Source organism: Aspergillus oryzae, chromosome 1 (genome assembly GCF_000184455.2).
Source record: "Aspergillus oryzae RIB40 DNA, chromosome 1".
NCBI lineage: Eukaryota > Fungi > Ascomycota > Eurotiomycetes > Eurotiales > Aspergillaceae > Aspergillus > Aspergillus oryzae.
In genome coordinates this window covers 5,323,311-5,336,223 of record NC_036435.1, presented here as the reverse complement: position 1 = coordinate 5,336,223, position 12,913 = coordinate 5,323,311, and the positions used below count along the sequence as shown (strand labels likewise).

The following is a 12,913-nucleotide window of genomic DNA, read 5'->3' as shown; positions in this document are numbered from 1 at the left end:
ACACATATATCTGACGATGGTTAAATCTCTAAGAGTCTCAGCTTCGCCGAATGAAATGGCATAACAATTATTTGGTGGGCAAAAATAATAAATAAAAATAAAAAAGCAGAGCGAGGGAGTCGAGGCATGTGGGGAAATGCACCTATCCTAAGGATCGACCGGATTCGCGCGATGAGACGAAGAGGCGCGTGGTTTAGCGCACCGGTCGCGAAAGGGATAGTACTGTACAGCTGGATCCGAACGTATACGACCACCCGTTCAAGAAGACAGTATCACCCACCAAAAGGGTCATAGAACTGTATAAAAAGAATCTGAGCAATCTTCTTCACTTAGTTCCGGCTTGAACTGATCATGCAAGTTCGGACAACGAAAAGAAAGTCGCGGGGTGGCTACTTAGTCGCGTTTTGGGTTTAGCGTCTTCGGTTTTCGCGTTAACAACCGTCCAAGTCATGCTATTTCCCTTTTAAGTTCGCCTCAAGTCAAAGTTCTTCCGAACACATGCACATCGTTGGCCTACAACATGGGGAGGAAGGAGGCCGTGGAAGCCGCGAAACTAGCTCTCGAGAATCCCTGGAAACAGCATTCATGGCGTCATTATTTTCGTGCCTTACTTCGCCAATGTTCCTACCTACCAGACCCTGTTGCGAAATGTAATCTACATGACCATGTTGTGCGAAGATTTCGACGTTACGTGATAGAAGAGCGACGCCCATGGATCAGATGGAATGCCGAGCGGCAGATCTTTCTCTTCAAAGAAGTAAAGGATACCCTGTCATTACTGCAGCGGGCGAACGCAGGATATTCCAAACCACTCGAGAAAGTCATCCGAATGGCATACGGACGAAAAGGGAGACGGAGGAAGGAATTAATGAGCGCTTTGATTGCTCCCGATGTTCCTGCGAATCATACAGCTGTGGAAGAGGCCCTTCAACGACCCGAAAATTACGAAGATGGCTGGGAACCTCCAGCAATCGTGATGGAGCTCCTGAAGTCCCAGCAGAACAACGGGATTCTCTCGCAACTAAACATTCGCCAAGTGAAACACCTTGAGCCGCCCATACCCAAGAAGGCCATCTGGGGAGATGGAATTGCCAAGTCACGAAGGCGAAACATACGGAAGGATTGGTATACTGATATGATCGATCACCTCCTTCCGCCACTACCTGACCCTGACCTGAGCATCTTAAAAGGATTGGTTTCAGGAGAAATGCCATGGAACCCACCCGAATGGAGAACGCCAGTGAACCTTTCCGAAAGACAAAAGAAGATCAGGCGATTAACCCGCAGTTATTTAAGAACACTATTAAAAGATGGTCCTGTAAAAGGCCCGACATTCAAGCCGTACACTAAAGGACGCCCTCATGTCATCACGCGACGATTCATGCAGAGAATCTGGAGGCGCACTCTGTGCCTGATCCCGCACATGGAGTGGGATGAGACTGCTAAAAAGCACATCTTCACATGGGACTCGGCCAAGCCGACGCTTAGGCTAGGTATTCCCGGCGGACCTGAAATATTTGAGGATGTTGATGAACAGGGGAAGGTAACCACGACGCCAACTGGTTTGCTTCCCGGTGGAATACGGGACAAAGGCCGCAAGCCATACCGGGAGACGCCTTTTGAATTGGGATTAGAACCCAAACATGAACTCAACGAGCAAAGAAGCAACCGCCCACACGACCTCGCCCTATTTGGCGTCAAATCAAACAGATCATCCAGCAAGTCATACGAAAAAGGTTCACGTATGCTGTCCGACAAATCACCCAGAAAGCGTGACCGCTAGGTCTAGACTTGACGTCTTCTAAATGCTTAAAACTATGATTCTTTACCGAATAAAGGTATGACAACGCTTTTGATGTAAATGCAATATTTAGCAACATAAAATGTGCAGGGTCAGTTAACACCCTGGAAAGCGAGTAATTGAATGAATCACATCGCCTAAATGATAACAGTCAAAGGAGCAATCTGAAAACGACTGGGACCTAGGCGATGGTGAATTGAGTGTATTTCTACCAGATATAATAATTTCTCGGGTGGTCAGGACCATACCAAATATCACAAAATCTTCTCTTTTATGATCATTTCATCATCGCTTTATATGAATACCTCAACGTACAGGATGCTTACCCACCAGAAAATCAGTAATGTTGCATCTAGAAAACCTGCCCTGTCTTTCTCTTGACCAAACATCAACCAGTTCAGGACCAGAAAAGTGTCAGGAGATCACCTACTTCTAGAGAGTCAGCCATCATAAAGTTCCAAATTCTGCTCCGATGATCCGATTGCGATCACATTATGGCCATCAGTGCATACATTAGTGGCATAATCTGTCTCTTCTAGTTATCACCGCATGCTTAGACTATAAACCTCTATCACTACATGTGATTCTAAACTTCTTTCCCCGAATAGGAAGGAACTCTGACAGTATAATCGTATGCTGCACGAATAATGATATTTGTACATAGCTTGCATTATCAATGGCCTAAGTTCTGCTCTAATCTCTAGAAAGTTATATTGTGTTTGCCATATCATACCCTCTTTAAGGATTGGTGAATATGCCCTATGTTCATACAGATTGCTACACAGGCATATATACGCGTATGGAAATTGCTAGAAAATACTTCCATCTTTAACCTAGAGCATACCCAGTAAGCATTGCTGGATCTATAATTAATTAGAGAAAACTTGCCTTATTTCCTGACCGCCACGACAAACAAGCGTGGATAGGGCAGCAGAACCCGACCATCGATTAACTTGGGATACGCGCTCTCCAATCGCTTCAGATACTCGCTCAAAAATGCTTCTTTATCTTGCGGCGACAACGGGTCAACATAAGGTCTCAACCCGGTGCCCTTAACCCACTCCACGATGGCACTATGATTCTCGAGCGAGTGGTGGTACGCGGTTCTGAAAATGTTCACCTCAGAAGACAAATCCTTCAGTTGATCATATATCTCCTGTGGTGACTGAAAGGTATCTCTGCCGACATTGCTGAGAGTGGACGCCCAGGGACCATTACTGGCAACCTCCCTCATCAGGACATGGGAGGGCTCCATCAGATTGTCTGGCACTTGAAAGGCAAACACTCCTCCGGATGGTTGAGTCTCCATTAGGCCTTTGATTACTGGGATCCGCTCTTCCTTCTTGAGCCATTGAAAAACAGCATTGGAAAAGAAAAGATCGACTGATGGAGGTGGAGAATAGGACCGCAGATCTTCAACACTGAACTCATAGGCTGGGAGAGTCGCCTTTGCTTTCTGGATCATGTCGGGTGATGAATCCATTCCCACAATATGAGCATCAGGATAACGAGTTGCCAAAACAGCGGTCGAATTTCCCGGTCCACAGCCCAGATCAACTACTCTTCTTGGGGCTTGGAGAGGAACCCGAGCAAGGAGGTCGCGAGCCGGCATTGTCCGCTCATCTTCGAACTTCAGATATTGAGTGGCGCTCCAGTCATTCTTGGACATGACTCTTGATGAAAAGGACAGCGCTCTATGATGCGATAATTGTGTGAGGGATGACTTCCCAGAGAGCAAGGCGCTCCTTGTAAACAACGATTGAGTATAGGTAAACATGTAGATCGATAAAAGGTGACCTGGCAATGTCGAGACAGGAGTTGATTCTTTGCGAGACCAGATTCTGGTTGTAAGTCCTATGAGCCTGCGGTAAATACAACTTTTGCTGTTATATACTGATAGGGATTAGACAATAGATATAGTAGTCTTGTAGCATTGTTAACATTCCTGATTGATTGGGTACACTTGATAAGTAGCGAAAATCGGAGCTTCCGGATTTAGCCTAGATGCAAATCGGACCAGCTCTGAAATCCTGGCATTCATTATAGGCCTATTTACCTCCGATTAGCAATCAATAACGCCGTGAGACTCGCTCTATTAGTTCTTTGTTATAACACATATGGATACTGGGGGAGTTTATTTGTGGAAGACGCGGTTGCGGTTCCCGGCTGTTCATCAGCTGAGAGTACTCGGTATCGGAGCGGAGCAAGTATCAGAGTACTTACAAGAGCCTCTGTGGCAAAGGGGAAGAGACATTATACGATCGATAGTCAACCTTGCAGGCGGTTGGCAATGCTCATTATGGCGCAACTTGTCAATATCTACTAAACACACAAGCCTCTCGAGTATGATATCGATCGACTGAAATACTCCCGTTTCTGTGCGATGAATGGGTCTTTCTGTAATTAGCACAGCCCCTTTACCCCGCGAAGCCACATTGTTCCTTCCTTCACTTTCTCCCCAAGTAGAAAAGCAATCTCAATAAATATCAGTCTTAAGACTGTCGACTTCTTTTCTGTGTTCATATCTATTGGCTTGCATGCTTGGCTTCGCTCCATATATTGTTGTACACCACGTAACCTTACAAGCATACTCAGCTACTCATCATGTCTGACCAGTACGGTGGCCATCAGTACAATCAGTATGGGGCACCGCCACATGGCAATAACCAGTATGGTGGATATGGAGGTCAGCCAGGGAACTATCCTGCACAAAACCAATATGGGCAGCCTCCGCAGCAGGGCTACTATCAATCTACAGTATGTCTGGCCTGAGTGCTGTCTTTCCCTTTTCTATACTCCGTACTTCTTGGGACTATGCATCCACCGCGACTATCGCTGCATGAGAGTGGAACTATGTCTTGGCTTTTAACTATCTACTAACACTTCAATGTTGCAACTTATCTCAGCCCGCTTACGATCAGCAACCTCATACCCAGCATTCCTCGTATGGCCAGCAGCAGAACTATCCCCCACCCTACAGCGCCGGCCCCCAACAAGGCGGATATCCTGGCGACTATGGCCACGGGCAAGGCTCATACATGAACCCACCACAAGATGGTGGCCACTCTCCCTACCCCCAGCAGCAATATCAACAGGGTGCGAGTGCTTCGTATTACGGCGCTAGCTCGCAGTCGGGATACGCTTCTCACCCAGGACAGGCCCCCGGCCTGGCGGGACAGGAAGGTGAGAGAGGGCTTGGTTCGACAATTCTTGGCGCTACCGGGGGTGGTTTCGTTGGCCATAAACTTGGGGGCGGGGTACTGGGTACGGCAGGGGGTGCATTGGTTGGAGCTGTAGGCGCAAATCTAGCCAACAAAGCGTACGTCCGTCATGCTTGATCGTTATCTGCTGCTATTAGATTCCGCATGCTAACTTTGTGAAACAGCCACAAGAAGCACAAGAAAGAGAAAAAGCACAAGAAGGATAAGAAACATCACAAGCGCAAGTCCAGTTCCAGTTCATCGAGCTCGAGCTCGAGTTCAAGCTCCAGTGATTAGGTGGCTTAAAAGAAGCAAACGATGTGGTAACGCTGGTGATACTTTGTTTTCGCATTATCATGACCGCAAGAGCCGGAGCAGGATCTTATCCGTAGCAGACGTCGCTGTAAATGTTGACTTTTTGTTGCCGAAGCTTTCTGTCTTCTGTACGTCCCTATCCTTAGCTAAACCAATATCGCAGTTTGAAATAACGCATAGCGGTATTCCTTGGTTGCCAATCATAATGGCCACATGGTGCTTGCATTCTCCAACCTACACGCACTCTACTGTGTAGAAAACACTCATTCCCGCCACTTGAACAAGTTTAGGAGCTTAACGCAGAGTATAACCTCAGGGAATGAGGAAAAGACAAAACACGAGCAATGACATCAGGTATAGTAACCCCATTTGTCGTCGAAGTACCATATCGCCACATTCAAGTCGAGTCGGCTCTGCGTCGGATGCTTCAATTTCTGCGGACCAAATCCGACACTATGAAAAATAATCACGGGATAAATGACGCCGTTGGTTTTTCTCTTAAGGTTTTACGGACTCAAGCCGATGAAATACCGAGTCGTGCCGCCGAATGGTGTGACCCGATAACCTCCCTAACCATTCATATACTTTTAATGTGCTAGCACAAGGCTCTTGAGAAGTTAGGAAGCTGTCGGATAAGGCAAAAGCAGATAAGAGGTTGAACCACTTAAGCTTGCGATGACAGAAGTGGCGAATTCATGTGCTGCCTACCGGCACTTTGGTAGGCCTGCCGGTAGCTACTAAAAAGGTAATATTGGTCCACACTAGGTTGACACACACGAGGCGGGAAGAAGTGACATTCACTACGATTATTTCACTGATAATATATGAGCTTTGGTTGAAATATTGGTTATCCTGTGGGAGAATTCCTTTTGCACAAACGTGATTGGTGGGTTTGTCCTAAGTGGCAACCTGGCTTAGGCAATGCTACGACTATGACTGTGCTTTGAATCATTGCTGTGTAGTGGTGTACATGAAACATTTCATATTTGGCGGTTAGAACTAGATGAGTAATAGAGTGCCTCGATGGAAGGGCTAGAAAAACTTTCTAAAAAAAATTATAATAATTCTCCCTGAGGAACTGTCTACAACGAATATGGGAGGATGGGACTTCCACCATGCAACAGATGGTGACAAGGAAAATTTTTGATTACGTTGTCTGACAAGCAAGGGTGATTCGTTCAAACCTTGGCTAAGAAGAAAAAGAAAAGTAGTAATAATGTAAGAATTTTAAACAATGAATTTATGGGTCAAAGACTGATTCGCTGGGTGGTTTTATTAGCTCGTGAAAATTTTACTTCCTTATGAATTTTTTTTTTTATCTTTCTATTTTCTTTTTTTCTATTTTATTTTATTTTTCTTTTTTTTACGTTCCCCTTTTTGTTCCCTTATTGCCACTCATCTCCGAGGTTTTCGCGGGGGATAAGGATAAGGAGTGGGAAAATCCGGAGATTTGAACTTAAGCGTGAAGGATGGGCCAAAAAAAGTCAAAATTCGATGGTCGATAAGGGATAGCGACGATAAGGGTTTTTTTGACTTTATATTTCTCCGTTTGTAGTTCGACAGATCATTAACGCTGCATAGTCTTGCATACGCTCTTCCCCGGCGTACATATCACAGGCATTAATGCAGAATATAACCTGTTAGGATGAAACCACGCATTCGGCGGTGTGGTTTAACTCTTATTCAAATTGGCGGTGATGCGTCGTCTTACTTGGCTGCGACTTGTAAGCCGTCGTTTCAGCCCTTGGGTTGCGACGAGTAAGCAGTCGAATTGTAGACCCCCGAATATATCCCTGGATGCTTTGTTTCTCTTTTTGTCAAAGAAGTATCATCAGGGCTCTGTGTCGTCAAACTATCCATCTCAGAATTACTCCTGATATCCTCCCTTTCAGTTGGTCAACCTTTGTAGATCCCAATTCGGCAAAGAAATTTCTTTTTGATAGACCGCTGGAAGACATTGCTGCTTGTGCTTATGGATCATGAACTGGACAGTTGTTCACCTCATTATCTAGTCGCTTACGGCGGCCTGGACAACACGAATTGCTGCAATGTACTACTAGTATGTATGTCAACGTAGCAAACGCTGAGTTGGGACAGTTCAATATCGGCTCAGCCATCCAAAACCCGCAGCAGGTTTGAGATGACGGAAGAGTACGGCGAAGGCTCTCAATAGTCCATGGCTCTGGTCAACTCTAAACGCCTTGTGTTTCTTCGTATTTAGTTCTCCTTTTTCTTTTTTCTTTTTTGCTTTTTTTTTTTACCCAAAGAAGGCTTCGAATGTCTAGAAACTCGGCTGCGCCACCTAAAGTCTGGGGGAGCGATCTGAGGGTGGCGACAGAAATAGCACCAGCATCTGCAGGCCCAACACACTCATTCACACGGGAGTCAACGGACACTAGCCGCCGTGAATTAGCCAGCGTTGCATCCCCGGATTCATGCCCTGTCAGGGACTGAAATACATTAGCCTAGCCCGCTAAGGATAATCAAGGGATGCGCGTTGTCCTCCCGCCTGTAGGTTTAGTTGAAGGGCAAGGCTGTCAGCTCCTTGACAAGGGATTCTGTAGTGAGTTCTAAGAAATTTCTTCTGGTCGGTATCTACTTGGATTCACGGGCGGTTACAGAATTACGGCGACAGGCTGGATGGTATCCCCTCCAGAAAGCGAGCCCGGTTGCCCGTTTGTCCTTACCCCAATAAATGTTGTTGCAACGGGGCCAACTGGCAAAAGCGACGGCTCCCTCAGAATCTGTAGTATTTTTAGTCGCCTCAGGCCGGAAATTATCTATCAAATCCGCTACGCCTATCATCGCCTTGCCCTTAGGCAACCCCCGAGGGTTCATTCGAAGTCTAATTCATTCTTTTGTGGCATCCTCGGATTGTCCGCCCAAATCGGCGAGACCAAAAAACCAGAAAACTCTCTGGTCGGGCAAGACGGCGGCTTTGGCTATCCCACCAGCGGACCAATCATCAGCCACTGATTGATCCCAACGCAGCCACGGGCCCTATCGGCTTGGTTGCTTCGACAGTCATCGGCACTAACCCAGTTCCGGGTCTAGCGCGGGACATGGGAGAAAAGAAAAAAAATTTTTGCAATGGGTTGCCTCTCTTGGAGGGTTGGGCGGCGAAAAAGTAGTCCACAAACCGATAAATATCATCCATCCCCATCCACTTTTTCCCCCTCCTCCTCTCCTCTCACCATATCCCCTCCTATCTCCTTCAAAGAGGTCTGGTCCTCTCTTTTGTGAAAACTTTTGTTTTTTTCTCTTTTGTCTTTTTAGACAAATCAAAAAGTTAGATTTCCCTTCGGCCGTTTAGAGCGTGTTCTGTGTCTGCTTCGTCAAGACACAGTTTTTTCGTGGGCCGTCACCTCTTATCGAGATACCCTAATAGAACGCCTTTTTGACCGTTCTTGCTTTTTTTTCTTCTCTTTACATTCTTCCTCTTTCGAATTTACGATTTCAGACTTTCTTACGCCCAAAATGCCTGCTGCTGCTGCCTCCTCGGTTCCTGCTGTCTCCAGCAAGGAGACCGCTCAGTCTCTCTCTGTCCTTGACGACTTGCTCAAGAACCTCAACATCTCCTCTACTCAGGATGAGGTCAACGCCGCTACCGACAACATTGCTCACCTCCTCAGCGGTCCTATCCCTGAACAAGCCCTCCCCCTGAAGTATGTTGATACCCCGCCTTGAGAGAAAAATTTTTTCGTCTCGGACCAGTTTACTAACACACAACATAGGCTCGCCGAAGATCTCAAGAAGCAGCTCTCTAATAAGAAGGATGCCAATGCCCGCCAGCGCGCTTGCGACGCTATCCGGGCCGTTGCTTCCCACGCCACCATCGCCCCCGGTGTTGAGCCTCACCTCGTGACTCTCCTCCGCCCTGTCCTCGCTGCCGTTGGTGACAAGATGACCAACGTCAAGGACGCCGCTCAGAGTGCCGCTATTGCCATTGTCAAGGGCATCAACGGCAATGCCGTCAAGGCCGTCATTCCTCCTATTCTCGAGTCCCTGGAGTCCGCCCAGAAGTGGACTGAGAAGCTGTGCGCTCTCGAGTGCCTCAACTCTCTCATTGAGACCGCTCCCGCTCAGGTTTCTTACCGTGTCCCCGCCCTGATTCCTGCTGTCTCCGAGGCTATGTGGGATACTAAGGCCGAGATCAAGAAGGCCGCTTACTCCACCATGGAGAAGGTCTGCGGTCTGATCGTTAACAAGGATATCGAGCGTTTCATTCCTGAACTCATTAAGTGTATCTCCAAGCCCGAGAACGTCCCCGAGACCGTTCACTTGCTCGGTGCCACCACCTTCGTTTCCGATGTCACTGGACCTACCCTCGCTATCATGGTTCCCTTGCTTGACCGTGGTCTTGTCGAGCGTGAGACTGCCATCAAGCGTAAGTCTGCTGTCATCGTCGACAACATGTGTAAGCTTGTCGAGGACCCTCAGATCGTCGCTCCCTTCTTGCCCAAGTTGATGCCTCGTCTTACCCACAACCTTGACACCCTGCCCGACCCTGAGGCTCGTGGCAAGACCGAACAGGCCTTGGCAACCCTCAGCCGTGTTGGTGACGTCAAGGATGGCAAGATTCCCGAGATCTCCACCGCCGGTGACATCTCCACTGTTGCTGGTATCCTCAAGGAGATCCTCTCCCCCAAGTTCGACGAACAGGTCAAGAAGTCCGAGGCCATCATCAACTACGTTGCTGCCATTGCTGGTCAGCTCGTTGACGAGAAGGTTGGCGAGGTTGAGAGCTGGACCCAGAACGCTCTCCCCTACATCACCGCCATTGTCGGTGAGGAGGAGGCTAAGACTGTTGCTGAGACCCTCCGCAAGCGTGCTTCTCCTGATGCCGCTGCTGAGGATGCAGTCCTCTCCGACGAGGAGGAGGGTGAGGATCTGTGCAACTGCACGTTCTCCCTGGCCTATGGTGCCAAGATCTTGCTGAACCAGACCCATCTCCGCCTGAAGCGTGGTCAGCGTTACGGTCTCCTCGGTCCCAACGGTACTGGTAAGACCACTCTCATGCGTGCTATCAACAACGAGCAGCTTGAGGGTTTCCCCAAGAAGGATGAGGTCAAGACTGTCTACGTTGAGCACGACTTGGATTCTGCCGATACTGAGCAAACCGTCATTGGCTGGACCATGAAGAAGCTCCGCGAGGTTGGCCTGGACCCCAAGCAGGAGGAGGTCGAAGCCAAGCTCGAGGAGTTCGGTTTCCTCCGTGAGCAGCTCAACGGCCCCATTACCGCCCTTTCTGGTGGTTGGAAGATGAAGCTGGCCCTTGCCCGTGCTGTCTTCGAGAAGCCTGATATCCTTCTCCTGGATGAGCCTACCAACCACTTGGACGTCAAGAACGTTGCCTGGTTGGAGAACTACCTTTGCACGTCCCCTTGCACTTCCATCATTGTCTCTCACGACAGCAAGTTCTTGGACAACGTTATCCAGCACGTCATTCACTACGAGCGTAACTTCAAGCTTAAGCGTTACCGTGGTACCCTGAGCGAGTTCGTGAAGAAGGTTCCTTCCGCCCGCTCTTACTACGAGCTGGGTGCTTCCGACATGGAATTCAAGTTCCCCGAGCCCGGTTTCCTGGAGGGTGTCAAGACCAAGGCCAAGGCTATCATCCGTGTCTCCAACATGTCCTTCCAGTACCCTGGCACTCCTCGTCCCCAGATTTCCGATATTTCCTTCCAGGTGTCTTTGGGATCCCGTATTGCTGTCATCGGTCCCAACGGTGCCGGTAAGTCTACACTGGTCAACGTTTTGACCGGTGAGTTGATCCCTACCACCGGTGATGTCTACCAGCACGAGAACATCCGTATCGCCTACATCAAGCAGCACGCTTTCGCCCACATTGATAACCACCTCGACAGCACTCCCTCCGAGTACATCCAGTGGCGTTTCCAGACCGGTGAGGACCGTGAAACCATGGACCGTGCCAACAAGATTGTCACCGATGAGGACGAGAAGGCCATGGACAAGATCTACAAGATCGACGGTACCCCCCGTAGGGTCATTGGTATCCACTCCCGTCGTAAGTTCAAGAACACTTACGAGTACGAGTGTTCCTTCCTGCTGGGTGACAACATCGGCATGAAGAGCGAGAAGTGGACTCCCATGATGACCAGCGACAACGCCTGGATTCCCCGTAACGAGATCATCCAGTCCCACGCCAAGATGGTTGCCGAGGTTGACCAGAAGGAGGCCCTTGCCAGCGGTCAGTTCCGTCCTCTGGTCCGCAAGGAGATCGAAGAGCACTGCGCCCAGTTCGGTCTCGATGCTGAGCTTGTTTCCCACTCCCGTATGCGCGGTCTCTCCGGTGGTCAGCGTGTCAAGGTTGTCCTTGCCGCCTGCTCTTGGCAGCGTCCTCACGTCATCGTCCTGGACGAGCCCACCAACTACCTGGACCGTGACTCCCTGGGTGCCCTTTCCAAGGCTATCAAGACCTTCGAGGGTGGTGTTGTCATCATTACTCACTCCCGTGAGTTCACTGAGAACCTCACTGAGGAAGTCTGGGCTGTTGTTGACGGAAAGATGACTCCTTCCGGCCACAACTGGGTCCAGGGTCAGGGTTCTGGTCCTCGTCTCACCGAGAAGACCAACGAGGAGGACACTTTCGATGCTATGGGCAACAAGGTACGTTGAAACACTTAAATCTACTCCACCACATAAGCCCCTCCCTTCCCCATTCCCAACAAACCCTCGATCTCTCCGCTCTTGAGTATGTCATACTAACTTCTTCTCTACAGATTGAAGCCCCTAAGAAGGCAAAGAAGCTTACTTCAAGTGAGCAGCGCAAGAAGAAGAAGGAGCGTATGGCTAGGAAGAAGCGTGGTGAGGAAGTCTTCTCTGATGAGGATGATTTCTAAAGGAATAATTGAAAAGAAAGCGAATTGCTCTCAGGAACTTTATTTTTTCATGGCTATTGTAATGTCCTCGATAGAAGTTATGATCGGATGAATTTACTTTCCATTAACGGACTTCAAAATTCCCTTCTCTTCCATAGTGCATTGGCCGTTGGTCTAGCTTTTAGAGTTCTTTCTAAACGTAAGTGAGCTTTGAATACCTGGTGCTGGCGGTGCCTGCTTTGAAGGTACAGCGAGGGCCACTATTCAATGCGCCCGGGATTCTGTATTCCGTTTTCGTTTGATATTGACAAGCCTTGGGTGTTGTACTGTGTAATCGCTTCCCAACTGAACTATGTACAATGGTCTCCAAGAGACACCTTTGTCATGCTCTCTATAACCTCGCTAGACTCTATCCGTTTACTAGATAGCTTCTCTTTTTACACCGTGGAATACTTGAAGTCCTAAATACCAGTAACAATAGGAATAAGATAAGTACCATTCATTGCATCTCTTTTCCAGGTTTCATATCACGGAAAGCGGACATCTTGTATAGGCTCTTCTGCTTGGACTCCGTGAAGCCGTATACTCGATCATTCTAAATTTAGTAAACCAACTGTAGGTATGTTGAGCCAATATTCTTTACCACGATACCAAACTGTACCTATGACACCATCTCCATTACAATTATATCCCACGTATCATATTCCAGTCTACTTCCGCATTCGCCATTTTCTACTGTCAATTCCATGACCTTC

General features: G+C 48.3%; 4 protein-coding genes across 4 annotated transcripts; 3 read left to right on the top strand and 1 right to left on the bottom strand.

Moving 5' to 3' along the window:
- Nucleotides 1-520: 520 nt before the first annotated feature.
- AO090005000425 (uncharacterized protein) lies at nt 521-1,783 on the top strand (the record flags this gene model as incomplete). The annotated part of the gene is made up of 1 exon (XM_001817440.3): nt 521-1,783. The coding sequence occupies one exon, from the start codon at nt 521-523 to the stop codon at nt 1,781-1,783; it is 1,263 nt and encodes a 420-aa protein (XP_001817492.1).
- Nucleotides 1,784-2,690: 907 nt separating this feature from the next.
- AO090005000426 (uncharacterized protein) lies at nt 2,691-3,470 on the bottom strand (the record flags this gene model as incomplete). Its single annotated transcript, XM_001817441.3, has 1 exon — nt 2,691-3,470. One exon carries the CDS (start codon nt 3,468-3,470, stop codon nt 2,691-2,693), a length of 780 nt encoding a protein of 259 aa, XP_001817493.3.
- A 935-nt stretch (nt 3,471-4,405) lies between these two features.
- AO090005000427 (putative glutamine-serine rich protein MS8) lies at nt 4,406-5,298 on the top strand (the record flags this gene model as incomplete). Its single annotated transcript, XM_001817442.3, has 3 exons — nt 4,406-4,558; nt 4,708-5,120; nt 5,187-5,298. 3 exons carry the CDS (start codon nt 4,406-4,408, stop codon nt 5,296-5,298), a joined length of 678 nt encoding a protein of 225 aa, XP_001817494.1.
- Nucleotides 5,299-8,793: 3,495 nt separating this feature from the next.
- AO090005000428 (putative translation elongation factor eEF-3) lies at nt 8,794-12,179 on the top strand (the record flags this gene model as incomplete). Its single annotated transcript, XM_001817443.3, has 3 exons — nt 8,794-8,981; nt 9,051-11,946; nt 12,060-12,179. 3 exons carry the CDS (start codon nt 8,794-8,796, stop codon nt 12,177-12,179), a joined length of 3,204 nt encoding a protein of 1,067 aa, XP_001817495.1.
- Nucleotides 12,180-12,913: the final 734 nt, after the last annotated feature.